This window comes from Colletotrichum tamarilloi, assembly GCF_030869305.1.
Source record: "Colletotrichum tamarilloi strain Tom-12 chromosome Unknown Scaffold_112.1, whole genome shotgun sequence".
NCBI classification, from domain to species: domain Eukaryota; kingdom Fungi; phylum Ascomycota; class Sordariomycetes; order Glomerellales; family Glomerellaceae; genus Colletotrichum; species Colletotrichum tamarilloi.
In genome coordinates this window covers 63,593-89,111 of record NW_026849495.1, presented here as the reverse complement: position 1 = coordinate 89,111, position 25,519 = coordinate 63,593, and the positions used below count along the sequence as shown (strand labels likewise).

General features: G+C 41.2%; 5 protein-coding genes across 5 annotated transcripts; 3 read left to right on the top strand and 2 right to left on the bottom strand.

Annotated features, from left to right (window-relative positions):
• Positions 1 to 100: 100 nt before the first annotated feature.
• Positions 101 to 1,239, bottom strand: CTAM01_14080 (HPP family protein; the record flags this gene model as incomplete). Its single annotated transcript, XM_060530081.1, has 2 exons — positions 101 to 703; positions 973 to 1,239. The coding sequence occupies 2 exons, from the start codon at positions 1,237 to 1,239 to the stop codon at positions 101 to 103; spliced, it is 870 nt and encodes a 289-aa protein (XP_060375363.1).
• Positions 1,240 to 13,588: 12,349 nt separating this feature from the next.
• Positions 13,589 to 14,899, top strand: CTAM01_14079 (retinol dehydrogenase 12; the record flags this gene model as incomplete). The annotated part of the gene is made up of 3 exons (XM_060530080.1): positions 13,589 to 13,759; positions 13,821 to 14,566; positions 14,623 to 14,899. 3 exons carry the CDS (start codon positions 13,589 to 13,591, stop codon positions 14,897 to 14,899), a joined length of 1,194 nt encoding a protein of 397 aa, XP_060375362.1.
• A 98-nt stretch (positions 14,900 to 14,997) lies between these two features.
• On the bottom strand, positions 14,998 to 18,462 carry CTAM01_14078 (uncharacterized protein; the record flags this gene model as incomplete). The annotated part of the gene is made up of 4 exons (XM_060530079.1): positions 14,998 to 16,663; positions 16,728 to 17,771; positions 17,855 to 18,216; positions 18,430 to 18,462. 4 exons carry the CDS (start codon positions 18,460 to 18,462, stop codon positions 14,998 to 15,000), a joined length of 3,105 nt encoding a protein of 1,034 aa, XP_060375361.1.
• Positions 18,463 to 19,638: 1,176 nt separating this feature from the next.
• On the top strand, positions 19,639 to 21,502 carry CTAM01_14077 (cytochrome P450; the record flags this gene model as incomplete). Its single annotated transcript, XM_060530078.1, has 6 exons — positions 19,639 to 19,882; positions 19,939 to 20,135; positions 20,188 to 20,546; positions 20,621 to 20,743; positions 20,803 to 21,304; positions 21,377 to 21,502. The coding sequence occupies 6 exons, from the start codon at positions 19,639 to 19,641 to the stop codon at positions 21,500 to 21,502; spliced, it is 1,551 nt and encodes a 516-aa protein (XP_060375360.1).
• A 1,571-nt stretch (positions 21,503 to 23,073) lies between these two features.
• Positions 23,074 to 25,461, top strand: CTAM01_14076 (PA domain-containing protein; the record flags this gene model as incomplete). Its single annotated transcript, XM_060530077.1, has 5 exons — positions 23,074 to 23,570; positions 23,626 to 23,831; positions 23,894 to 24,407; positions 24,461 to 24,782; positions 24,853 to 25,461. 5 exons carry the CDS (start codon positions 23,074 to 23,076, stop codon positions 25,459 to 25,461), a joined length of 2,148 nt encoding a protein of 715 aa, XP_060375359.1.
• Between the last annotated feature and the right edge of the window lie 58 nt (positions 25,462 to 25,519).

The window sequence follows — 25,519 nt, the reverse complement described above, 5'->3', positions numbered from 1 at the left end:
AATGAACATAGATCTGGGTTTTCTCAAGAAACTACTTTTACGAAACAGTATGCTTTGGTTTCATAGCCTCGCAAATATATAGATTGCTATTGAATGTGGCTCATAACCGATTACTCAATTCTTCTAAGAACAACTTTTCCTCGGGTGTGATGAACATGTGTTCTGGCACAAGCACTTCACCAGGCCTCATGATCAGTACCGCATCTTCCCTCACTGTAGAATCACTCCTACTCCGCCCATCAGCCTCATCAGGTTTTGGTTCCTCTTTGCTTTCCACATCGCCCACATGGCGCCTCCAAGGCACGCGGTGTAGCCGAACATCCTCGGGCGACCACCAATACTGTGGGAAGCGCCGCTGGATATTATTAATGAGTAATGCGACGACCAGCATCAAGGCACAGCCGAGGAGCACAATAGGCACCAAGAACCATCCCAAGTGTACGACACCGTCATCGACGACGGCGAGCAGTGCCGTCGCGCCAGCAGGGGGGTGAACCGTCTTCGTAAGCGCCATAACGGTCGTCGCCAAGGCGCACGACAAGGCTCCTCCCAGCCAGCGAATGGAATCAAAGTGCGGGCTCAGCTGGAACAGCTTGCAGATCGCTACCCCTACGAGGGCGGAGAGGAGTTGACCGAGGACTGAGTTACGGGGCTGAGAGAGGGGCGATTCGATCGAGTAGAACTCTAAAACGGCGGCTGCGCCCTGTATCGGGAAGGGAGAACGAGTCAGCCAGTCTGTTACGTTACTGAGCGTCACTTCTTGGCCGGTGAGGTGCCGGTGTGCTGGTGTGGCAGTGGTCGGTCGGTGTCGTCACCCGAGAGGTTTATGAAACGGGATGAGGGAGTTGAGGTCCGAGCCTCTATTACCCATCACCCCCTGACGGTGCTGCTCCGTAATCATGCTCGGTCTGTGGAAGGTGGGGATACATGCAATGTGCGCAGATTTCGACATGAAAGGGGGGATATACTTACAAAACTGCCCACAATAATGGGCGCACCATGGTCTCTGAAGGACGGTATCTGGCGGGAGACGATGGAGACTACGGCGACGCCGCAAAAGACGCCAATACAGGCCCAGAAGATCGAAACGAGATTCCCAACATTCTGTGGCTTCGACTTGCGGTAGCCAAAACAGTGAGAGATAGGGTATGGGAGATATTTCCAAGGAGGTGGCGGAACAAAGGGATTGAGATATCGATCAATGTCGAAGTCCCAATTCCTTGGGTTGCAGCGCAACATCGGGTATTATGTGATCGTCGTTGCGCCAAGTCCGGGGTAGGACTGGATTGTATGGGGATGCGGAGCCACTATGCCAGGGGACAGAACATGAGTTGCCCTTTCAGAAGCATGCAGAGTCGGAGGGCTATTATTTTCTGCTTCTTTTCAGCAACCTTTCTTTCGTTCATTTGACAACTTGAACTTGAATGTACTTACGTATTCTTCGGCAATAGTTGTCGATGAGAATGCTAACTTCCGTTTGAAATGACAGCACAAGCCACGCACAGGCAGTGGTGGTATCGTGAAAAAAAAAAAAACGTTACACAGCAGCGTGGTGAGAGCAGACTGGACCAAACAAGGGACGAGTTGACAAGTGACAGCAACACGGCCCATTCACATTTCATCCAATTCGATCCCATCCCAAACCAGACACGGGATCTGGGGATCTTGCATCAGCTTTAACGGCCATTAGTGCCGCGGAGATTCAGCATCTACAACGACCGGCTGACTGTTCGCTTTGGTGTTGACTGGGGAGGCCCCACGTCATATTTAGTAACAGAAACTCCCAAAGAGGCTTAGATGCCGGGCCAGGCGGGCTGCCACCGGGCATATGTGGACCAAAAACGGCTTTTCAACGAGCTTGAGAGCTGTTGAAGCAGTGTTAAAAGCAAACTATTATCTAACAGATGGCAAGTCGCCCATAGGGTGACTGTCTTGGTCCATCCAGGTGAGCAGCCGTGCCGTCCTGGCGCGCTTTGCCCAGGTAGGCTCGGTAATGTCGCGGTATTCGGGAACAACGTTGTTCGGTGCGCAGGATTAGCGATTGTGACTCCCCTTTGCCGCTGTCAAAGTTGTCAAATCTCCGGAATTCCGGGACAGATTACTACTGTCTCAGAGCTCCAGTCCAGAGGAGCTGACCACATGGTACGCAGGAAGATGAGATTTGAGTCTCGCACTCAGTGAGATTTCTCCTGGGAGCTAAACTATGAGTGTGGGTCCAAGCCTGTCGCTCGCCGTTTGCAAGCCATGAACGCTATGGCGTGCTTCATATGTTCCCAGTTCTAACATTACTCTCGCTCATTATAAACCACAGAGGTGGGATGCCGACGTTATCAGATCTGGCCGCCTTGTCTTTTGATACCGGTACTCAAATACTGCTGTAGTCGCACATTGCGGGGTTGCTTTCAACAATGACTCTCTCACTTCTCTTCCCACATCACCCAAGACGGCCCCAGCCGTTCTGCTGGAGCCGGCAGCTCCCAAACCTTATAGGGATCGAAATGACGTCCCGTCGCTAAGAAGCTTCGTGGCGTACAGGACAATATCACCACTTGTAACACGGTACACCCCTGTGGAGGTTGCACTGAAGCCGTTGGCATTTCAAGGAGACGCCACAACATTTCGCAACAACCAGGATTGTGCCTCCAAGAGATATCAGTCTAGGAATTGTTTGCTTCTTCCCTCGTTATCGCGGTTACAATTACAACCACCCGGTGATACTGACGCCGATATTCATGTTCGCACGAGGGCCCTGCAGCCTGGCAACAATAACCGATTTGCGAGTGATCGGCCAAGTCGAAAGCGAGGTCCAAGCACAGCTAGTCACCTGATGTTTATCCTGGAGACGTTGGTGGCCCTGCTACACCCCATCGATTCTCTGCCCGCGATCGATGGACGCAAAAGTTGGCAAACTCTCAACGAGTGCTCGCGGCAAAGTCGGTTGCAACCTGGGTTCCGGAGTGAAGTTACATTCATAGTAGTTTCAGGACATTACCATGCTCTGCGAATCTAGTTGGTGCGGTGAACCTTGTGACAGCGAGTCACTCGCCAACTGTCGTTGCGATTGCGAAACCGTTCAAATGCGTTTTCACATCTATTTTCAGATATGATGCTATAGAACTCCATGATGACTAATTAAGATACCCCGTGGTCGAGGACCTCGCGCCGATGCAAAGGTGAGTCTTCTCGGCGACTAGATAGAGGGTGTCACTTGGCAATTGAAAGTGGAAAGCGATCACATGAGGGTTTATTGCATGTTATGTTCCATCTGATTGAGCTCTAATCTCAGGAACATATTGATTTTGTTCATTCATGGTAATTAAATTCAACTCTCTCTCGCATTGGGAATATGTTACCCCGAAAGTTGGAAATGCTGATGTTCTGAAATTGATGGAATACCATCATAAACCAGGGCTAATATTTCCAACAAAACTACATGTACTATCTTGGTAACGCAATCCTGGTACTTTGTGCTACTGCAACTCGAAGTAAGGTATAACAATACGAAATCACGAGCAAGGCGCAAATTCAGAGTACTTCAAGCAGGTATTTCTTCGAGTGCCCATGATTGACTGAGATATGAGAGGCTTGATTTATGAAGCAGCGGTTTCTGCTTAGATTTTGGGTGCGATTCTAGGCGACCAAGATAAGTCGTTCACCCCTTATAAAATAACGTCAATGGAATGATTTTCCTGATTTCAAGACCGATCTAGCTCACCGAAGCACCAGTTTTTTCTAAGGTTTCACAGCCAACAGTCGTCTGAAGGGGCATCTGAGGAGGTAGTTCTCAGCAGCACTGCACTCAGTTGCCATGAAGAGGATCGACTTTGTGACGATATGTTTGTACCATTGGTACATTCACCCGTTCACCTGGAGTCCCCCATCGAGACTATTTAAAGTATGTTGGCTGATATCAACGTAGCCCGATAGTAGCATTGCCACTGTCTTCCTTGATACACATGTGTTGATCTCAATTTACAGAGAATCAAGGGCTTGATAACACGACAGTAAACTCAATCCTATGTACATGTAGGTATGTCGTCCTTTCTTGCTTCTGATTGAACAGGCCCAATTCTCGGTGCCTTCATTCAAGGCAAGACCTGGAGGAGAAACAAGCCATTGAACGATTCGACGGCAACATACCTTCATTTCAATCATCGGATGTATAAGGAATTCTTATGGCTACTTTCTGTATTTGAGTACCTTGGTCGACCTTCGCTGTGAGGTTATATGAAAAGGACTGGGTCCATGTCATCTGCTTGCAGATTCGGCTGGGAGAATCTCCTGCGTAGGAGCAAGCATTGGCAGGTCGTTGTGATGTCTGAAAAGCTATATTAACGACGCTTCGATATACAGTGCGGCACTACCCTTCTGTGCAACTACTGCGCAGCTATTACGATACCTTAGTTATTATTACGAGTTATAGTATATAGTAATAGGTATACGGAGTATAGTAAAAGTAGCTTAATATATTAAAGTAGAAATAGATAAAAAGAAAAGGTCTATATATACGATATCTAAAATAAATACGTAATTTAATATATAATAAGTACTTTATAAAATACGGTTACTATCCCTATTACGTAATATACCCCCTAATTACTACTACTAAAGAGCTATTATACTTAAAATAAAACCTCTAAATACCCTTATAAAAGCCCGATTTAGTTAAATATAAATAAAAACAAATAAGTATAAGGGATATACGTTTTTTAAACCGCGTTTATTATAAATATATCCTTTTATTTAAAATAAATAAAATCCTAACCTAAAATAGTATATATTTTATTACTTTTAATATATAAATTACTAAGGGCGAGGCTACTTAATTACCTCGCGTATATTTAAATTCTTATAACGTTACTTAGCTATTATTTTTTTTTTTTAACCTTTTTATAATTATTATAAGTACCCCCGTTTATTATATACGTATACTTATATTATTAAATCGTTTATTAATTTTATTTTAAATATAAATATTTAATATATTTAAAAATAATAATAAGTTTTATATAATTTTTATAATACTTCTTATATACGTATTATATAGTTTATTAAGAGTTTAAATAGGTAATAATATTAACGAGCCCCTTTAGGTTATTATTCCTCCCTATAACCTCTTATTTACTTATTAAAGCCTAGTTACTAAGCTCTTTCTCCCTAGCTAAGAGGATATTAAGGTTATTATTCGAAATACTAAAAACTCTATTAAGTTCGAGGCTCTTATTAATAATTATAATAAAAGTAATAATAAAATAAATAGTAATAATAAGAGCTTTAAAAAGCTTTTATTTATCCCCCCCTTAGAATTTAAAAATAAAAATAAGAATATTTTAAATATTAAGCCCTTTAAAAAAAGTATATTATATATTATTATTTTAAGAGTTCGTTTTTAATAATATTTTAAAATTTAAAAAATATAAAACTAGCTCTTTTTAAAAAAGTAATAAAAAATAAAAAAGAAATGCTAAGAAACTAAAATACCCCTTATAATAAGTATAGTTTTTTTTACTATTCTAAGCTTAATTAACGTATATTTAGTCCCTAAAAAGCTTAAGAAAGCGGCTCCTAAGGAATAGTTAATATAATATATACCCCATTTTTAAATAGCCCTTTAGTTTACTAACTTTAAAAATAATAATCGTTATTTTATAAAAAATAGTAACTAATATACGTACTACTTTAATAATTATTTAGTTAAAGAGTATATTAATATACTAATTATTATATAGCTAATAACCTAGGCCCTTATTAAAGCTATTATAAATAATACTCCCTTTATTATAAATATATTATTTTTTTTTATTATTAAAAAACGTACTTATAATTATAATTTTAATAAGAAATTAGTAAGCTTTATATTATTATTTATTATATAAAAAATAATAAAAAAATATATAAAAACTATATTAGGTTTTATATAGAGGACTTCTTTTTTATGCGCCCCCTACCTCTTTTTTTAAGTATATTTATATTATTAATTATACTTATTATAGTTATTTATAACTAGTTTCTTATTACGCTACTTACTCTTATACCCTAAATTATTAATTTAATAATCGTTTTACTCCTTATTATTCCTAGTTTTATAAATTTTAAAGTATATAAAATATAGTTCTTAGTACGTATACTTACCCTCTTTACTAACGACGTTATAATTTTAATAATTATATACTTTATAAACTAAGAGTTTAAATAATAAGTATAAGCTTAGGTCTTATTTTTATATATATATATTTTATAAAATAAGGTTATTTTAGGAGTTTAGGTTTTTAAATTAAAAAAAAGTTTTATTTTATTTATTTTAAGCCTCTAGGCCGTACTCTAAGTTTTATTTATTATTTATTTTTAAATATTAAGTTTTTCTAAATATAGCCTAAATTAATTATTTCTAACTATTTTAATTATTTATAATAACTTCTTGCGTATTATAAAAGTTAAAAAGTATATAAAAATATTTAAACTTAGCTTATAAAAAGTTTTTAATAAGTTTATTTATTAATATATCTTTTATTAATATATAAGTAACCTCGAAACTACTTTTAGTATACTCTTATCTTAGCTATATATTTTATATATTAATATAATAAAGTTGAGTAGCTATTTTTTCCCCTTTTTTTATAATAAGTTAAATCGTTTATTAATTATTATAATTAACTAACTATACTTCTATTAAGTTAAGGGTAATATTTTTAAAAAAGTACTTTAGAACTATAATCTCTTTTATAATTTTTTTAAAATAAAAAAGCTTAGCTTCGGTAATTAATATTATAACTATTACTTAGCGTATTAATTTTTATTAAATTAGGCCGCTAAAAAGGAATATTATATATCCCTAAAATAATCGTTATATTACCTCGTTATTTATAAAACTAATATTTTTAATTAAAAATAATAATTATATACTTAGTATATTACTATAATAGAGTATAAAATATCTTATTATATAAAAATATTAGATATAATAGTTAATTATTTTAATATAAGTTATATTTAAGTTAGTTAAGAACCGTAATAATTATAAGTAAGTAAAAGTAACGTCTAGTCTAATTATAATAGCTATATAAAGCATACTTCTAACTTTTTTTTAATAGCTCTTTATTTCCTCTTTTATTACTTACCCCTCGTTTAATTTAAACTTATCTTAAAAAAGGGGGGTTATTAAATATAATAAATTTATAAAATCGAAGTGCTTAGTAACTCGCTTAATATATATATTATAAATAAAATAAACTTTATAAATAGTACGATTTTATAAAATCCGTATTTTATAAAAGTAATTAATCGGTCTATTTTTTTTTAAAATTAATATATTTTTTTATATTATTAATAATCCCCTAAGCTACCTCTCGGTCGTTTTAATAATATAAAATAATAAAATTATTAATATAAAATACTAGTATTACTTTTTTATTTATAATTTAATAAATATAAATCTCTTTATAACTATATATTATATTTATATTACGAAATATAAAAATAAAAATTTAGAACTAGAGAATTAATAAGTCTCGGAAGCTATATAAAATATATTAAAGTTTACTTATTTTATTAATAACTTTATATCCCTCTAAGAGTTTAATAATTATTAGTTTCTCGCTCTTAAGAAGTACGTTAAAAAATATATTAATAGTATTATATAGTAGTTTTTTTTTTTCTGGCTTTATAAGTACAAAAGATCGACCTTAACGGGATTACGCTTTTAAAAGAAATCATATAATATAATATACTTTTTAACTATATAATATGCGTAATATATCCTAAGTACGCGCTTAACGTAATATAATAATTTCGATATAAAAACCGCTATTTAATTCGGGATAGGCAAGCTACCCTACTACTTACTAATAATAGGCTAAGTAATATACTTATATAGCGGCGCTAGCTAGAAAAGTTAATAATAGAGGTCGGCTGTAATAGTTAGCTATAATAATCGGCCGTAATAATTGGCCGCAATAGTTAGAAGTAGCCTTCCTTAACCGTAGAGGTTCTAAACTTTAATAGTAACGTAGAGGTTTCTAAAAAAAGGGCTAAATAAGCTAATATTTACTACTCTTTGTATTAAAGCTCGTAAAGATTCTTTTTATCCTTATCGCTTTTAATATTGCCCAAAGCTACTCTTTATTTAAACTAAATAAATTTACTAAACAAATTTACTAAATAAATTTACTAAATAAATTTACTAAATAAATCTACTAAACAAACCTATTAATATACAAACCACTACCTAGATAGCTAGTTAGATAACTAGTTAAGAAGTTAGCTAGTTAAAATACTACCTTAACGAGAACCTACTCCAAAGATACCTATCGATAAGTTTACCCCTCTCGGGCTAGGCGCCCTCTTTGACTAGCTCGATGCTATAGCTATTGTAACTAACGTAAGTACGCCTAAAAAGTAGCGAAGTACTTTCTGGGGGTACGGAATTTGGCTAAGTAATATTATAGGCGCTGTAAATAGCTAGGCTAGTACGGATATTAAGATCTAGTATATTAACGCCGGCTTAGTTATAATAGCTACGATAAACGGGCTAGAGGTATATAGGGTTAGGGTAATAAGCTAGCGCCTTAAATAGCTCTTATAGGACCCCCCGGGTAATAATAATACTTATATAAAAAAATAGATTATACTAGACCTAGCTACCCACGCGGGCTAGTACTAGGAGGTCCTGTGCGTATTAAAGTAGGTAAAGTTTACCCTATAAGTAGCTAAAATTACGTAGCAGAAGGTTAGGAGTTTTAATTAGTAATTAGGTATAGAGCGTAATATACCCAGTTTTTCCTAATACGTAATATATAGTACGGCCCCGGTAGATTGCTCTGTTGGGGGGATTAATAGTATTATATTAGTTAGCTTTAAGATCGAATTAAGTAGCTATTATTATTATAAACCTAAAAGCCTTTATAACGAGCGTTAAAGTATACGTATTTTATAAAAGGTTAAGTAGTTATATATCCCCCCTTATATATATATATACTTTTACTTCGTAAACCTCGTTATTAATATTATATTTATAAATATATACTTATTTTAATAAAAATAAGATCCCTTATTTAAGATTATAATTAATTTCTTTTTATATACTAATATCCCTTAGCTTTTTTATTTTTATATTTATAATATCCCTAAGTAGCTTTTATAATTATTATAAAAAATATTTAATATTACTAAACTTTTTTAGTAAGTTCTAAAAGTTAATTTTAATAAGTCGTAGTTTCTAAACTCCTCTAGAGCGCTCTAAATAGGTCCTATAAACTACTCTTTTTATTATTTAATAAAGTATTATATATCTTATATTACTTTTCTCTATAGCTTTTTATTAATTAAGTATAGAAATAAAAAAAAAGTAGTCTTAATAATAGTTATAGTAATTATTATTTTTTATATTCGAATATAAAAGCGTTATAAAAATACTACTATTAAAGCGTTATAAAGGTCTATAAGCCTAGTTTAAATATCTAGGACTTAATAAAGCTTTACTTAGTACTTAATAAGGCAGTTCTTATAAACTCTATTTTTATATAATAATAAAAGTTTATTATAAGGGTTCCTTATTAACGTTAACTTTAATATTAAAAATTACTTCTTTATAATTAGCACCTTATTTACTATATACTTTAGTATTTTATTAAGAGCCGTTAAGAATTAAAAGCTTAAAAACCTCTATAATATATATAAGCGTTTATAAAAAAAACTATAAACTATGCAAAACTATTTATAACTTAGTTACTATATCCCCTTTTTTACCCCTACCCCCGAGCTTATATAAAGGGGTTATTTTAGGGGTTAATAATAATAATAAAATTATATTAGCCTCGTTAACCTTATTAACCGCACTTTAAAATACGTTTATTAGTTACTTAGTATCCTAAATAATTAAAAATCTAATAATAATACTATCCTCGATTATAAAGTTATCTTAAGTACTAATATTTCTAAAATCTAAATCTACTTCCCTAAGTACTTAAACTAACTTATTATTAATATTAAAAAGTTCTTATATTTCTTAGATTACTAAATTTACTTACTTACTTATAATAGCTTACTCCTTATATATAGGATTATAAAAAACTTTTTTATTAAATTTAATATTTTTTATAATAAATACCTACTTAAGTACGGGTACCTAGACCTTATATAAGTTATACGTTTTTAATATATATTTAACTAAGTATTTTATATATTTATAAAAAAATACTTTAAACTCTTTTTAATATATATCCCTTTTATAATCCCTATAAAAAGGGTATACTTAGTAACTATATATATAAAGACTACCAAGGTACGGGGTTATTAATTTAGAATCCCGTACTTAGTAACCCGTTTATTATTAATATTAATACTATTTTTATTAATTAATTTTTATTATAATAAGTAAATCTCCTTTATTAACTTCTTATAAAGTAATATTATAAATAATAATTATTATTAATACTATTTTATTTTATAAATTCGTAAAGAAGTTCGTAAAAAGGCGTATCTTATAAGCTTTAATAATTACGAGTTAACTTACTTTTTTTATATTACTTATAGGTTTTTTTATATATAAAAATAAAAGTTCTATTCTAATTCTTAGTTTATTATACTACGTTTTATATACGTATTTAACGTTTATAATTAAAAAAGCAGTCTTATTATTACTTTTAAAAAAATAAATTAAAGTCCCTTTTTAATAATGAATTATTATTTCGAGGCTTTATAATATAAAAAGTACTTTTTTTTTTATTTTAATTTTTAAAAAGAACCCCCTAAGCTACTTATTATATTCGTTAAAAACTATAAATATATATTATCGTTTACTAAAAAATAGTTTAAAATAAAAGAGATCTTAATATATATAGTATTATAGCTATAAAGCTCTTTTTAAAAATAGTCTTTTTAAAATTACTATTTTAATATTAAATAATATATATATTTTATACTTAACTTATAATAAAAGTTTAATACGTATACCTCGAGTTTTATATAGTAATTAATAAAAAGTATTAAGTTTAAAATAACCTATTTTAAAGTACTAAAGAAGCGCACTATTAAACCTCTTATAAGTATATTAATATAAATAATAAAATTTTCTATAACTAATTAGTAATATAATACTAACTAAGCTTTATAAAATACGCTTAAAATTTATAAAAAAAAGATAGGATTAAAAGAGCTTATATTTAAAAAAAACTAAATTATTTTTTTAAATAAGCTACTTTTTAATAGTACTCTTATAAAGCGTTTTTTATTATAAAATATAATTTAAACTATAATACTAAAATACGCTTTTATTTAGTAAAGTTTTTAAGATTATATTAATATAAAATCCCTTAATATAAGTAACGTTTTAAAACTTTAAATCGTAAGTTTTTTTTTTTTTAAGTCTATTTAAAACGCCCTTTATAATACGAGTATTACGTATAATAATAAGTAATATAATAGTTCTTAATTTAATATAGTTATTATTATTTAATAATACGTAACTTTTAAATTTAAATAAGCTCTTATTATTAACTAAATATATTACTTTATAGCTATTTATTACTATATTTTAAAAAAGGGGGTAAGTATTACTTATAGGGGTACTAAAAAGTACGTTTATTTTTAAGTCCTAATTTTTTATAAATATAGTAACTACGTAACCCTCGTTTTAGTTTATTAATAAGCTCGTTATAAGTTAGTTAGAGGATTTTTTTAAAAATCTAGGTTTTTTGGGGGTTCTATTATTTTTTAACTAACTAGCTTTCTTAAGCTTATTATAAAATAATTTCTATTTACTTAATTTAATAATAGCGAGGACTTTTTTTATATAGCTTTTTAATATTTATATTAATAATTTACTAGCGTTTCGATTTATAAATACCTATTTTAGTTTTTAATATATTAAAAAGCGCTATAAGTATATATAATTATAAAAATATATAATATTACTCTTATTATTTACGTTATTAACTAAGTTAGAGCGTTTAATAAAAATAAAATAAGCCCCTTTTTAATTTAAAAGCCGTTTAATATATATATCCTAAGTTACTAAACTAAATATATACGTAATCTCTTCGAGGGTTTTAATATATATTTTAAAAGTTATTAATTTATTAAAAGTCTTATATATACGTTAGCTCTATATAGGGTTAAGTTTAGACTTAACTATAACTAAGAAGTTAAGTATAATAATCTCTTTATTAATTTTTAAAATATTATACGTTTTAGTTTAAAAATAAGTAAATTATTACTTTTTATATTAGTATTAGGGATTAATTCTAGTCCTCGTTTTATTAAGGGCTTATTAGTATTCTTCTCGAACTATATTCTTAACTACTACTTTAAAAAGCTAAAGTTCTTATTTTAATTATTTAATAATTCGTTATATACTAAACTTAAGGCCGTCCTTAATAATTTTTTAAAATACGTATTTATAAAAAGTAGTATTAACTAATTTTACTAATTACTAAGTAAGGAGTTTAATATATATATTAATAATATTACGTTCTTAAGCTTTAAATTATTTATATTTAGTATTAATTTCTTATTATTTTTAAATATTTTTAAGTATATAAATCCTTTTTATAAGTATAGTATAAAAATAAATTTATTTATATAAAGTAAGTAGTATAACTAGTTTTATAAAAAAAAACTTAGCTTAGTCTTATAAATTATTTATATTTAAAAAAGTTAAAAGGGTTATATTAAGAATTATATTTAGAAATTATTAATAGAGGATTTCTTAGTTTTTTTAGTCATTTTTAAATATTTTATAATATACTTAGTAAGCTCGTAGTTTTTTTTTATTACGGGTTATAACTAATTATTTAAATTTAAAAAGTAAAATAAGTATTATAAAAAGGTTAAGAAGTATATTAAAATTTAAAATATTTAAATTAACGTACTTTTAAACCTTAATACCCTTATTTATAATACGAAGTACGTTAAACTATTTAATTTAATTATTATAATTAATTAATTTAACTTAAACTAAAGTAAGTATAAGTATATTTATTATTTTAAAAAAATTATAAGAATTATATTAATAAATACGTTATTATAATATAAGGTTTTAACTAAGAGCTAGGCTTATAACTATTACGAGTTATAATATATAATAATAAGTATACGGAGTATAATAAAAGTAACTTAATATATTAAAATAGAAATAAATAAAAAGAAAAGGTCTATATATACGATATTTAAAATAGATACGTAATTTAGTACGTAACGGGCACTTCGTAAGATGCGGTTATTATCCCTGTTACGTGATAGTTACTTATGAGTTAGTACTAGGTAGTCGTATTTTATACCTAGAAGAAATTGCTAGATTAAGTCTTAAAAAGCATTTTAACTGTATTTTACAGTAGTCAGCTGCAGGGCTTAGTCCCTCTGGGGAGCTTTTGCCCCGGAATGCAGCGGCTAGACGCCAGCCCGGATGCGCTAACACGGACATCAGCGCGTCATCAAGCAGCCCTATGCGGCTGCGATCACCGATGAGACAGTGACATGATGGTGATTTATGGTGCTCAAACCACTTTCCCATATAAGCAATCAGAAGCAAGAGAGGCCCAAGAGTTTTATCCAGTGACAGACGGATGAAATCATTCGATTCGGACGGGCGCCAATGATTTGCAAGCGAACTCCAACCGGTGTGGTGATGCGAAATTGGTTTTTAGTATCATCTCGCCCCAAGGTCTTGCTTGTTGGGTCTCAAACTTACTCGCCTTCTGTCAACTCTCGGGGCTACAAATCAACAAGAGCTCTCAGAGTCCCTGCAATCATGGACACCATCAAGGTTAGTACTCATTAGATCGACCCTGTTTATTGAACTACCTCAGGATTAACAAGATCGTCAGAACACCATCGCCGAGAACTTCGGTGGAGCAGCCTCAAAGCTGGGAACTCACCAATTCAGCTTGGATGAATGTCCCGACCAGTCAGGCAAGGTAGCCGTAGTCACCGGCGGCAGCGAAGGCATCGGCTATGGGGTCACGTATACTCTCCTCAAGCACAATATCTCTAAGATTTACATCCTCTCCGTCTCCAAGGACGTTGTTGACGGCGCCAAGGATGCCATCGCGAAAGACCTTGGTGCCGACAAGGCCGAGCGCACGAAATGGTTTCAGTGCGACATGGGTGACTGGAAGCGCGTCAAGGAGGTAGCCGAGAAGATCAAGAACGATACAGATCGTCTTGATATCTTGGTGAACAATGCCGCGAGGGGTATCATGACCTACCAGCTCACTGACTACGGCGTCGACCGTCACATGGCCGTAAATCACATGGGACATGTCATTCTTACGTCGCATTTATTGCCTCTCATCAAGCAGACGGCGGAGAAGGGTGACGTTGTGAGAATTGCGAACCAAGCCAGCAATGCGCATCAGGCTACCCCCAGCGACTGCAAGTTTGAGAGCCTGGAGGAGCTGAATACCGACCTGGGTCCCAACGGTCAGTATGGTCGGAGTAAGCTTGCAGGTATCCTGTACGCGAGGTACTTCAACCGGAAAGTGACGCAGAATGGGCATCCGAACGTTTTGATGAACGCAACTCATCCCGGGTTTGTGAGCACCAAGATGAGCAAGGAGGAGATTTTCGAGCCGTGAGTTACAATCTGAATGGTTAAATAACCCAAAGCTTCGTATTGACGTAATGTAGGTACCCTCTTGGAGGTTACGCTATGGCGGTTGGAATGGAGCCTTTCAAGAAGTCACAATGGGAGGGTGCCGTGTCGATGGTATATGCGGCGGCCGCCACGAAGGAATCCGGCCAATACATATGCCCTCCAGCGATTCCTGAGCCGGGCAGTAAGCTTGCTCAGGACGACGCTCTGGCTGATCAACTGATGGAGTTGACCCGTCAAATCATCACTGAGAAGACTAAGACGTCCTCGGTGGATAAGGGATGTCCCATGGATGACTTGGTTCTACACTAAGTTCTAACTCGTATCGCTTCAGATACTGAGATCGCCCTCTAATGGTTAGATGTGAAGGGGAATAATTATTAATCTAATTATTGAAAATATAGCGCCCGCTATCGATGGAATAAAGATCCTTCCCTCCTCCTCTGGTTTACATCGCCCTCCAATCCAAATCCGCACCTAATCTCGTTCGGCGACCAGAGCATGCTATCTCTTGCGCGGGGGTATCTTCCTCCATCCGGACCCATTCCATCTCCAACATTCTGACCCATCACGCCGTATCCCAGCTTCAGCTTCTTCACGTCCTTGGGTACATCGCCTCTGTCTCTATCGGGACCTTCCCAATTGACCTTCTCCAACGCTGGGCCTCTCGTCGCCGCCACCACGCTGGAGAACCGCGTGTTCCTCAATACACCTCCATTCTCATTTACCGCGAACCCACCAGCAATCACGCCCATTATAGCTAGAAATATGGCGATGGAGTACACGATCCACAGGTCACGTTCATGGTAGCTGTACATGTTGGCCATGCGCGACTTCTGGCAGGGGAAACGATATGCTGAATGATTCCCGTCAACGCCGCCCTCACGCAGCCCGCCCGAAACCTCATCCGGATGAGCAGCCCATACGACGGGAAGGAACTGCGGGGTCGAAAAGATGGAGAGGATGAGGTCTTCGTAGAATTCCTGCACCATATCCTGCAGATCAAAGACGGGAAAGTAGTTGTTGCGCGGGTCGAGGAGCTTCGTCTGGATAGCTTCCGTGTTAGCCATCGGATTCGCGGATTGCTTGTCAATCTGCACAGTGCCGTTCAGGAACTTGCGGAGCATAAAGCCCAGGGAATGGTACGCGGCGATGCGGCGGTATCTTTCAACATCTTGAGGGACGACGTAGTTTTCTTTCGGGGTCGCAGTGATGTTGTCTGCTGTGCCATCGTTCGCGTCGAGGCCGGGGATGTAGGTTGTATTGATGACAGGTATGGTGAAGTTGTGTTTCTTCATGTATGCTGACTGTGTAGTGTCGGTGTAGTTGAAGACGGCAGTGTACTCCGTTACATAGTGCTCGCATGCAAATATCTTGGGGACGTATTGCATTAGGTCATCCTCTTCCTTTGATGAAGCCGGATGGTCCGCGTCGGGCGGAACTACGTGACCAATCCAGATGACCGGCTCAGTGCGAAGAGCTCCCATGTGCTCAGGATATGGCGGCTTCATCTTTGGAATACCCCCAATCTCAACGTCCTTCATCTGCGTGGTGGAGTATTCTCCTCCGCTCGTGAAGGCGTAGTACGCGTACGTTCCTTCAGGAATGAGAATATCCGTTCCAAACGGCGGGGGAGCCTGCCCAGACTCTTGCGTAAGGTTCGTGGGTGTCGAGCCGATTCCCCTGGCCTGTTCGCTACACTTATACCCCGGGGCTGTGAAGTCTATCTCGAAAGTACAGTTCCAGCCCTTGCTGCACACCTCCGTTGAGGCGTTTTTACGCGCGACAACTTCCTGCAGGAAAGCTCCGAGAGTCGCGGTCTGCTGAAAGTTGGGACTTGGCCCGGTGTAGTAGTCAAACCAGCCCTCCGGCTCAGAGTCCGCCGGCTTGGTGGAGTTCCAGATGGACAACGGCATCTCATAACGGCCGTCGATCTTGATGGGCTTTCGCCAGTCGTGAGTGTCCTCCCTTGCAAAATTCAGACTGCGGACAGCCGGGCAGGTAGTGTTTTGCAGAATGGTCTTGGGCTCAACAAGCAAAGTGTTGGCTGTGAGAATGACCACCAAGGGAGAAAGCCTATGACCTGTGTGAGCAGATTTCCTTCATAATTTCTCATCAACTTGGATTTTTGACTGCTTACCAGACGAACAGGGCCAAAGCAGCCGCCACCTTGGCACCCTTGAGAAACTCTAAGTTCACAAAAGCAATAACGTTCTCCGTAGCAGCGAACATGGAATCCAGCGCGGCAATACTCATAAACCTCGATCTCACAGTCGTCCAGATCCGCTGCTGGAATGCCGATATCACGGCGGCACCCAAACTCGCCTTGGCAGCGAAAGCCAGGATCGTGCCGTACCTAAGCATGCGCACCTGGTCGTCCGCGGGTTGGCCGTCCAGGGTGTGATAGTAGACATGGTGGCCGATGGCGCAGCCGATGCCGAGCAATAGCCACAGGTACATGTTCCATGATGAGTGCCAGTTGCAGTGGGGTCGTTTCATTCGAAATGGCTTGTTCCTGTCATTTGGCGGGCCTAGATAGTTCTCGGGGACGTAAGGCGGCGGTTTTGGAGGCTCGTGATCGTGATCATGCTCGTACTGCTGCTGTGCACCGGCAGGAGGTGAGCGATGCCCATCGTAGACAGATTCTTGCGCATTCTGCAGCAGGCCGGCACGGGCATCATGGCGCTGGTCTCCGCCGCCTCCGCTGCCGTGGTGGTGAAGCGCATCCGCTTCTCTTGGAGAATCATCAGGCGACTCCCGGCCGTGGAACGTGGGATCAGCGCCGTAATGCGCCGATCCGCTAAGCGAACTCAGGTCGATGCCATGCGTGTCCATCGGGCCGCGGGTGGTCGTCTTCTGTGCCGTGGTGTCGTCCTCGGGCGTCGTCTCCGTGACATGGACGGATGGGCCGAACTTGTTCGGTGCGAATAATGATGTGAGCGGCACGGGTTTGCGAGGGATGGAGTTTGTTCGAGCGTGCCATCCCAGTTGCGGAGATGAAGTTGTTGACTCTGGTGACACGGGAGATACTACTTCTGATGCAGGTTGAGGAGCTTGATGAGGAGGTGGAGGTGAGCTTAGGGAGGATGGGATGGAGGATGCGCTAGTTCGCTGGCGCGCATCGAATCTGCCGAGGGGCTGCGGCAACGTCGTCATGTTCGCTGTCAAATGTCTGTCCGTATGGCTGGATGAGATCCAGCTGGAATTTCAGCCCCCCTTGATAGACTGGTCCCACGGGAGAGAGACAAGACACACAACCAGTCTCACACACACACCCAAATCGCCCATGCATGTGCCACCAGGCAACCACAAAAAGCAAGAGCCACGAAAGCTTTCGCGCGGTTGGCGTTCCCTTTAGTCGGTCGAGTCACGGGCCTCTTTTCTCCCTGGAATACAGTAAGCCTCGTGGCTGTGTCGTGAGTCTGCTTTTGCTGCTTGGCCACGCGAAGGAATCCCTTTCTGCAGTCTCCCGAAGGCGGAGTGGCGCGCGGGCGTGGTAGACACGGGATGGCTGATGCGTTTCGATCTCTGTTTTCGTACCAAGAACCGGTTCGTCCAGTCTCCTTCCCGTCAACTATGTTCCGGGGTCCCGGTAGTGTGGGTTTTTGTTGCTCCTCCGTATCCGAACGCTACCGCCGTATAAGGTAGTTGTCGATCGGCGCGTATATCCGTTGCGCAATGGAGACCAAAACCTTACTTTACCAGAAGTTTTTTCTCTTCTCAAAGAATCACTGGCACGATCCATCTGAATTTTCGGGGACCAGTGGAGCATTTGTACACAGGGATGGGCATTTCTGAACCCTCATCAAACCCATGTCGGCCCTCCAGCCCCCCTTTCCCACGCAGTTGGGACCAGCCGCAACATTCTGGGCCATTCTGCTGACACCAATGGTATGGGACGCGCCAATGACACGGCACAACAACTTTTGAGGGGGAAATCTTCCAGGTTTCAACAGTCTGACTGTTGGTCTTCTGCTTGAGGTCGCCATTTGATCGGATTTGCGACCAATAGCATGCCACCGTTGGAGAAGCTGAGCGAAGGATTCAACAGTCCCCGTTCCAGACTCTCTCGGTTGCGATGCAGGATACAGGTGGGTGGGCGGTGTCTGACTCGGCGACACTTGGTCCCCAAGAAGAGCTCAATCCGTTCCGATACTGCTGTATTAGCGGACCTGGGTCCGGAAAGAGTCAGAAGCACCCACAAAGGGTCCTTGGTCGTCCTCTCGATCGTCTATCGTTTGTGAGTGAAGGCTGTTTTTTGTCTTCGACATTATTCGAAAAGTCGATCAAACCAATGTGTCTTGAATGAAACGGACCCATCCTCTGCAGTGACTCGAGCACACCCTCGCATCGCATTTCCGCGCGACGCCCGAAGCCTCTCGCCCCCAAGCTTCATCGAAAGCAGCTTTCATGCTCATAAAGATTGGCATTTTGATATCCCGGACTACAAGTGACTAGAAATTTGTTGTCAATCATCGCCATTTACATGTAGGTAACAATAATAACGGTGCCAGCTCAATATCGTGCCAGGATTCTTTAGTGCAGAACGCCGTCGAAAGACAAACCGCGGCGACCAACATACCCTGGGGCCATCTCCCGTTCTCTGTTGGTCTGTTGGAAGCCCAAGCAGCCCATCCCTTATGAAATGATATCGGTCCACTATAGAGGGTCTGCTGAACCGCGCTTCAATGTTTTCACCACCATCACACGGTCAGCGACCAAGAGATTGGTTGGCCGCATGATATCCCACAGAGATGCGACTGAACAATCAGACAATTCCAGAAGCAAACATGGCGATCCCCGGCTGTAACAAAGATAGGGTTCAGTCCCGGAACGGGTTCGCTCGCCCCCAGCCATTGACGTCGAGAAGAATGGAAGGGCGTTCCCCGCACAAGATAGCGTGCTAGAAGTGTGCTGATAGGTATATCAACATGTGCAAGGGCCGTTCAATCTAGAAGACTTTGCAGCTGTAGATCTGTCGCATCGTCATCGCTTCTTCTGCGTGCACACGCCGCCGACAGAAAGTCGCGCCGCGCTACGCAACAGTGGCCATGTCTCCCCAAGATCAGATCTCCGAATTGCGAGGCACGAACGATACACTCGTTCTACCCTCATTGTACGGCAGCTTTGCGCTCTGTGCTTTAACTCTGCTGTCAATTTGGTATCTCGCGTCGTGGCACCGATTACGACATATCCCAGGTCCTTTCCTTAACTCTCTTTCGATTCTACCTATGCAGCATATGACAAGAGGTGGAAAATTGAGTTTCATGTTGAAAGATCTAGGAGACAAATTTGGTAAGATTCTCAAGCGTGCGTCTTGATTCCGCCCAAGCTTACCATAGGCTCTTTAGGACCGCTAGTCCGCGTTGGCCCAAACGAAGTTTTGTTCGGCGATCCAGACACGTACCGCAAGATATCGGCGGTCAGGTCAGACTTCACCAAAGGTCCTTGGTACGCTCTCGCCAAGGTCGTGCCTGACCAGGATAGCCTGTTTTCGATGAGGGACGATGATCTAAGAAAGGAGTACAGAACCAAGCTGAGTCCTGGTGTATGTAGAAACGTACAACTCGCTAAGTAACATTGAAGCTGACTTCAACTAGTACGCCGGTAGAGAGAATGGCGGCTTTGAGCCTGGTGTTGACAGAATCGTCGCACATTTCGTCAACCTAGTTGAAACTAAATACATCTCGACGCCGAAGGAATATCGACCCATAGAGTTCTCCCATAAATCTCAATACTTTGCCCTCGACGTCGTCAGCGAGCTTTCTTTCGGAGAAGCGCTAGGATTCCTCGCAAATGATGAGGATTTGTTTGGTTATGTGGCAACCAATGACCTCATCTTTCCGTATCTTGCTGTCATGCTCAATGTACCATGGGTCGGAATTTTCTTGCAGCAATGGCCGTTAAACAAGCTTCTACCCTTTTCCAGCGACGAGTTTGGCTTTGGTAAACTTATGGGGTAAGTCAAGAGACTTTACCCTGGCTCTGGATGCGCTGTCTTCAAGCCATCAAGTGTCGACTAACTTGTGGCAGAATGGCCAAGAACCTGGCGGACAAGAAGTTGGCAGCCGCGTCGGATGAGAACAACATGGTCCAACAACACCTTCGCAACGGGGTAACTTACAAAGAGCTCTTGGCAGAGATCTTCCTGGAACTGTAAGCTTGGGTCTCAACGCAGCCTAAACACCTTGAGGTAAACTGACAACCGGATAAAGAATCGCGGGCTCCGACTCTACCGCAACGGCAGTCCGCATGACTATGCTCTGTCTGCTCAACACGCCGTCATCGCTAAATGCACTACGCCGCGAGATTGACCAAGGCATTGCCCAAGGCCGCATTAGTTCTCCGATCCGCGACTCCGAGGCCCGCCAACTAGCTTACTTGCAGGCCGTGATCAGAGAAGGCATACGCATGTACCCACCGTCAACGGGCCTCAACTATAAGCAAGTAGCCAAGGGAGGAACAGAGCTGCATGGGCAGTTCTTGCCAGAGGGGACGCAGATGGGTATCAACATTCAAAAGTTGATGAGATCCAAGGACACATTTGGTTGCGACGCGGATGTGTTTCGGCCAGAGCGCTGGCTGGAAGCTGCCGCTGAAGATGAAGACTGCTTTCGAGACATGTGTGGTGTCGTCGACCTGGCGTTCGGACATGGTCGGTTTCAGTGTCTTGGGAAGACTATCGCGGCTATGGAGTTGAACAAGATCTTCATTGAGGTGAGTTGGCGTCACCTTTGAATCCTCAATGTCTGACTTGAAGCGAGAAAGACTAATCGTGATCATGTCAAGCTATTCCGAAGGTTCGATTTCGCGGTGGTGACTCCTCAGGAGCCTCTCAAGCTCTATGATGCTGCTTTCTGGGTCACAACCAATTTCTGGTTACGAGTAGTACCGAGGCCGAGCGAATCTTCCTGATCTGACGTCAAATGCTTTCTAGAGGTTGTCACGGTTTTAAGATATCTCGCTAGCATGCAATCGCGACGCCCAAGATACCCATGTGCCCTTTGTCACTGGAAATATTGCACAAGAGTTGCTGGGGAAGGATAAATTCTGGATCAAACAACTGAGTGTTTAGATGCCGGAATCTCATAGAAAGCCAGCTGAGGAGCGCGTACTCTACAGTATCGCAGAATAATCATTCGTGAAATAAGGTAACAGCCGTCGCTGTTTGTGCTGATGGACCTCATACGAGACTACATGTACTCTTCTTTGCTCCAAGACTCGGCGGTGAGAAGCTTGACGCTATACCCCAATATTTACACTTTCCCCTCACAAATCCCTGAGCATCATCCATGGCACCGGAACAGAGTTTGGCGGCAATCCCGATGCATCCGCTGCCCTTATCGTCTCAATCCCTGAAGGCTCATTCGGGCACGGTAAGATTATCGATACTAACATGGGTCCTGGCGGGAAACGTTCAGCGGTAACATTCTTGGCCAAGCTGCCAGAGTTCAACATGCGTCAGTCCGAGCATTGTACATAGAAAGTCTGGTTCGTGCGATTCAGTCTTCCATGGTATGTGCTCAAGCCAATAGTTCATCTGACATTCGTCATGTCAATGGCCGTAGTCAGAAACCCAATTCAGAACTTCGGGCCGCACCTGATAGGCCTCTCTCAAGCTCAAAAGTCCCCTTGGCAAAGACACTCGTTATCAGTGCAAAGAGAGAGATGGTGTCACTCACGGCACGCAATGGATCCTTCCAAAGGTACCTGAGAAGCCTCAGCGGGATCGGCTTCGGTGTCGTCTTCGGTGACATACGTGACTAGAGCACCCAAGCGCGCTCCCCTCAGAGCAGGGGGAAAGAGAGCTGTCATTGCGGGGAATATCCATCAACATTTGTTCCCCATGCCGCCCCACGCCAACACTCCAGTCATGTCAACGCGGCATGCCTCCTTGTGTGCCATCAGCTTATCCACGGCGAACAAAGCTACCCCGCCGGCATTGCTTGGCATACATCGAATTCTAGCACGAACAAGGCAGGTCGCTCACGTTCCCAAGCAGCTAAGCTCTCTCTTCCACGCCGTCTTACTGCTTGCCGTCGCATCATCGCGTGGATTGGGGTAGACAAAGCTCGAAGTTACCATGTCTCCCCCAGGAATCGGGTCAGCTTCTCCCCAAAGTACCGGGTCTTTGGAGAAAGATATGACGACGTGCGTTCTTACTGCCTTGCCCGCAGACAGCAGGTTCTTCCCAGCCTGCATATCGCCAATACCATCAGAGCAGGGCGAACAGCTCCAGAATGCCAAGCATTATTGCGGGAAAGTCTTGTTTAATGGTATCACCGGCCTTACCGATGACTGATGATTGCTGGGCATATTTTCTGCGATTTCATTGTGGACGGGCTGTCTGCGGGCGAGAGCTATAACTGCGCCTTCCCGTCACCCCTCCCAGAAGCCGAAATTCGGCAGAGACCTTCTTGTTCTCAACATTTCAATACACAATTGAGCTAGATCTATGCCCATTACTCGATAGGATTTTGCCCATCATGCGTTGCAGTCAAGTCTCACTCGCCTTGACCTACGCGGCTCTCGCCTCGGCCTGCCAACGGGACTTCTTTGTCGAGAAGCGGCACACCCACCGCAAGCCCATCACGAAGCGCGCCGACGACGTGTGGCCTCCAGTGCTTACAGAGGAGGAGACTATCTTGGTCAATGCCTTTGACAATGTCACAGTCGACGAGTGGTCAGACTACTACGGTCACCAGGTCAAGCTTGCGGGACTCGGAAAGGAAGCGGCGCAGTGGACGGCAGATCGGTGGACAGAGAACGGTTTCAATGCGCAACTTAAGGAGTACCACGTCTACCTAAGCTATCCTGTTCATGCTTCACTGGATATTTCCTACCCCAATGGCACGACAAACAATGTCAGACTCGATGAGGATGTTCTGGAGGAAGACGATGTGACGGGGAGGGAGGACAGACAGCCAACTTTCCACGGTTACTCTGCGTCAGGAAACGTGACTGGTGAATATGTCTACGTTGGGTGAGTGTTCCGCTGCCATACCATGTGTGTTGGGCCATGCTCATTATTCATGAAGACGCGGTTCCCAGGCAGACTTTGATCGCCTCGTTGAATTGGGAGTCGAGCTCGAAGGCAAGATCGCACTGGCCAGATACGGCGGGCTCTTCCGTGGCTTGAAGGTCAAGAATGCGCAAGATCACGGCATGATCGGCGCAGTTATTTTCACCGATCCCGGCGATGACGGAAACCAGACCGTTGCGAACGGTTACGAGGCGTATCCCCGTAAGTCTCCCGTTCCGTCGAATCAGTACCTTAAAGCAGTGTGATAACCGTATAATGTGCAGACGGGCCTGCCAGAAATCCTAGTGCCGTCCAGAAAGGCTCCGTTCTGTTCCTCTCCACTCACCCGGGCGACCCAACCACCCCAGGCTACCCATCCCACGAGGGCGTCGAACGCGCAGACATTTCACCCGTCACGCCCAAAATTCCTTCCATACCAATCTCCTACGCATCTGCCGAGCCTCTGCTGCAGGCTCTTGATGGTTTCGGCGTGTCCGCAGAGGAAGTCAACCGGACTATCTGGGCGGGTGCGTTGAACGCCAACTACAGTTCAGGGCCAGCCCCGGGAGTCACCCTGCACCTGGACAACTTGATGGAAGGGAAGATCACGCCTATTTGGAACGTCATTGGCCAAATCAACGGCACTAACGCCGACGAGACGATTGTCATTGGGAACCATCGCGACACCTGGATGATCGGAGGCAACGGAGACCCCAACTCTGGATCCGCCATCTTGGTTGAGTTCACGAAAGCTGTCAACGTTCTTGTATCTAAGGGCTGGAAGCCCAAGAGGAACATGTAAGTTATTGACCCTCTAGCCGACGGGATGAATACAGACTCTGACTCTTTAGCGTGATCGCGTCCTGGGACGCCGAGGAGTACGGCCTCGTCGGCAGCACTGAATGGGTCGAGGATCATGTCGACTGGCTTACCGAGACAGCCGTGGCGTATCTGAATATTGATGTGGCAGTATCAGGCCCAAGGCCTGCCCTTGCGACCACACCTGAGCTGCAGACCGTCGGCACTGAAATCTTCAAGAAGATCATCTATCCTAACTTTGGCGGCTTCAACATCAGCCTCTACGACGCTTGGCTGGAGTCCTCTGAAGGAATAGTTGAGTCGTTGGGCAGCGGTAGTGACTTTACAGGCTTCTTGCACCGGGGCATCAACTCGGTGAGTACTTACTGAGGGCCAAGAGGCCGCTCTAGACCGCTTCAAGGTAACAACAGCTGACTTTTCCAAGCTCGACGTTGGTTCCAACAATGGCGCGACCGATCCAATTTGGCACTACCACTCCAATTACGACACCTACCACTGGATGGCCAACTTCGGCGACCCAGGCTTCCTCGTCCACGCCGCCATTGGCCAGTACCTCACGCTCCTCGCCTACCATCTCGCCGACGACGAGGTCCTCCCCATTGACGTGCCAAACTACGCCACCGAGCTTCGCGCATACCTCTCTGATCTGGAAGAGTACGCTGAATCCGAGGGCGCCGAGATCGATCTCTCCGAACTCTCCGACGCCATCGAGGTCTTTGCGACGCGGGCCGATGAGGTCAAGGCTTTGGAGCAGCTCGCTGTCACAACGGGCGACGCGGATCTGATCACCGTTGTGAACCACAAGTACCGTGACTTCCAGCGGGGATTCATCAGCCAGGGTGGTTTGCCTGATCGGGAGTTCTACAAGCACGTCATCACTGCTCCGGGCCTGGACACCGGATATGCTGCTGTTCTGTTCCCTGGCATCACTGAAGGCATCCAGTACGGCAAGGGTAACCTCACCGTCGCCGAGGAGTGGGTTTCAAAGACTGCTCGAGGCATCCTGCGGGCTGCCGATATTATCAAAACGTAATGTCTCGACGGACACCCGGTGGGTCTCACCGTCTCCGGGCTCACGGCGCAGATCGGGC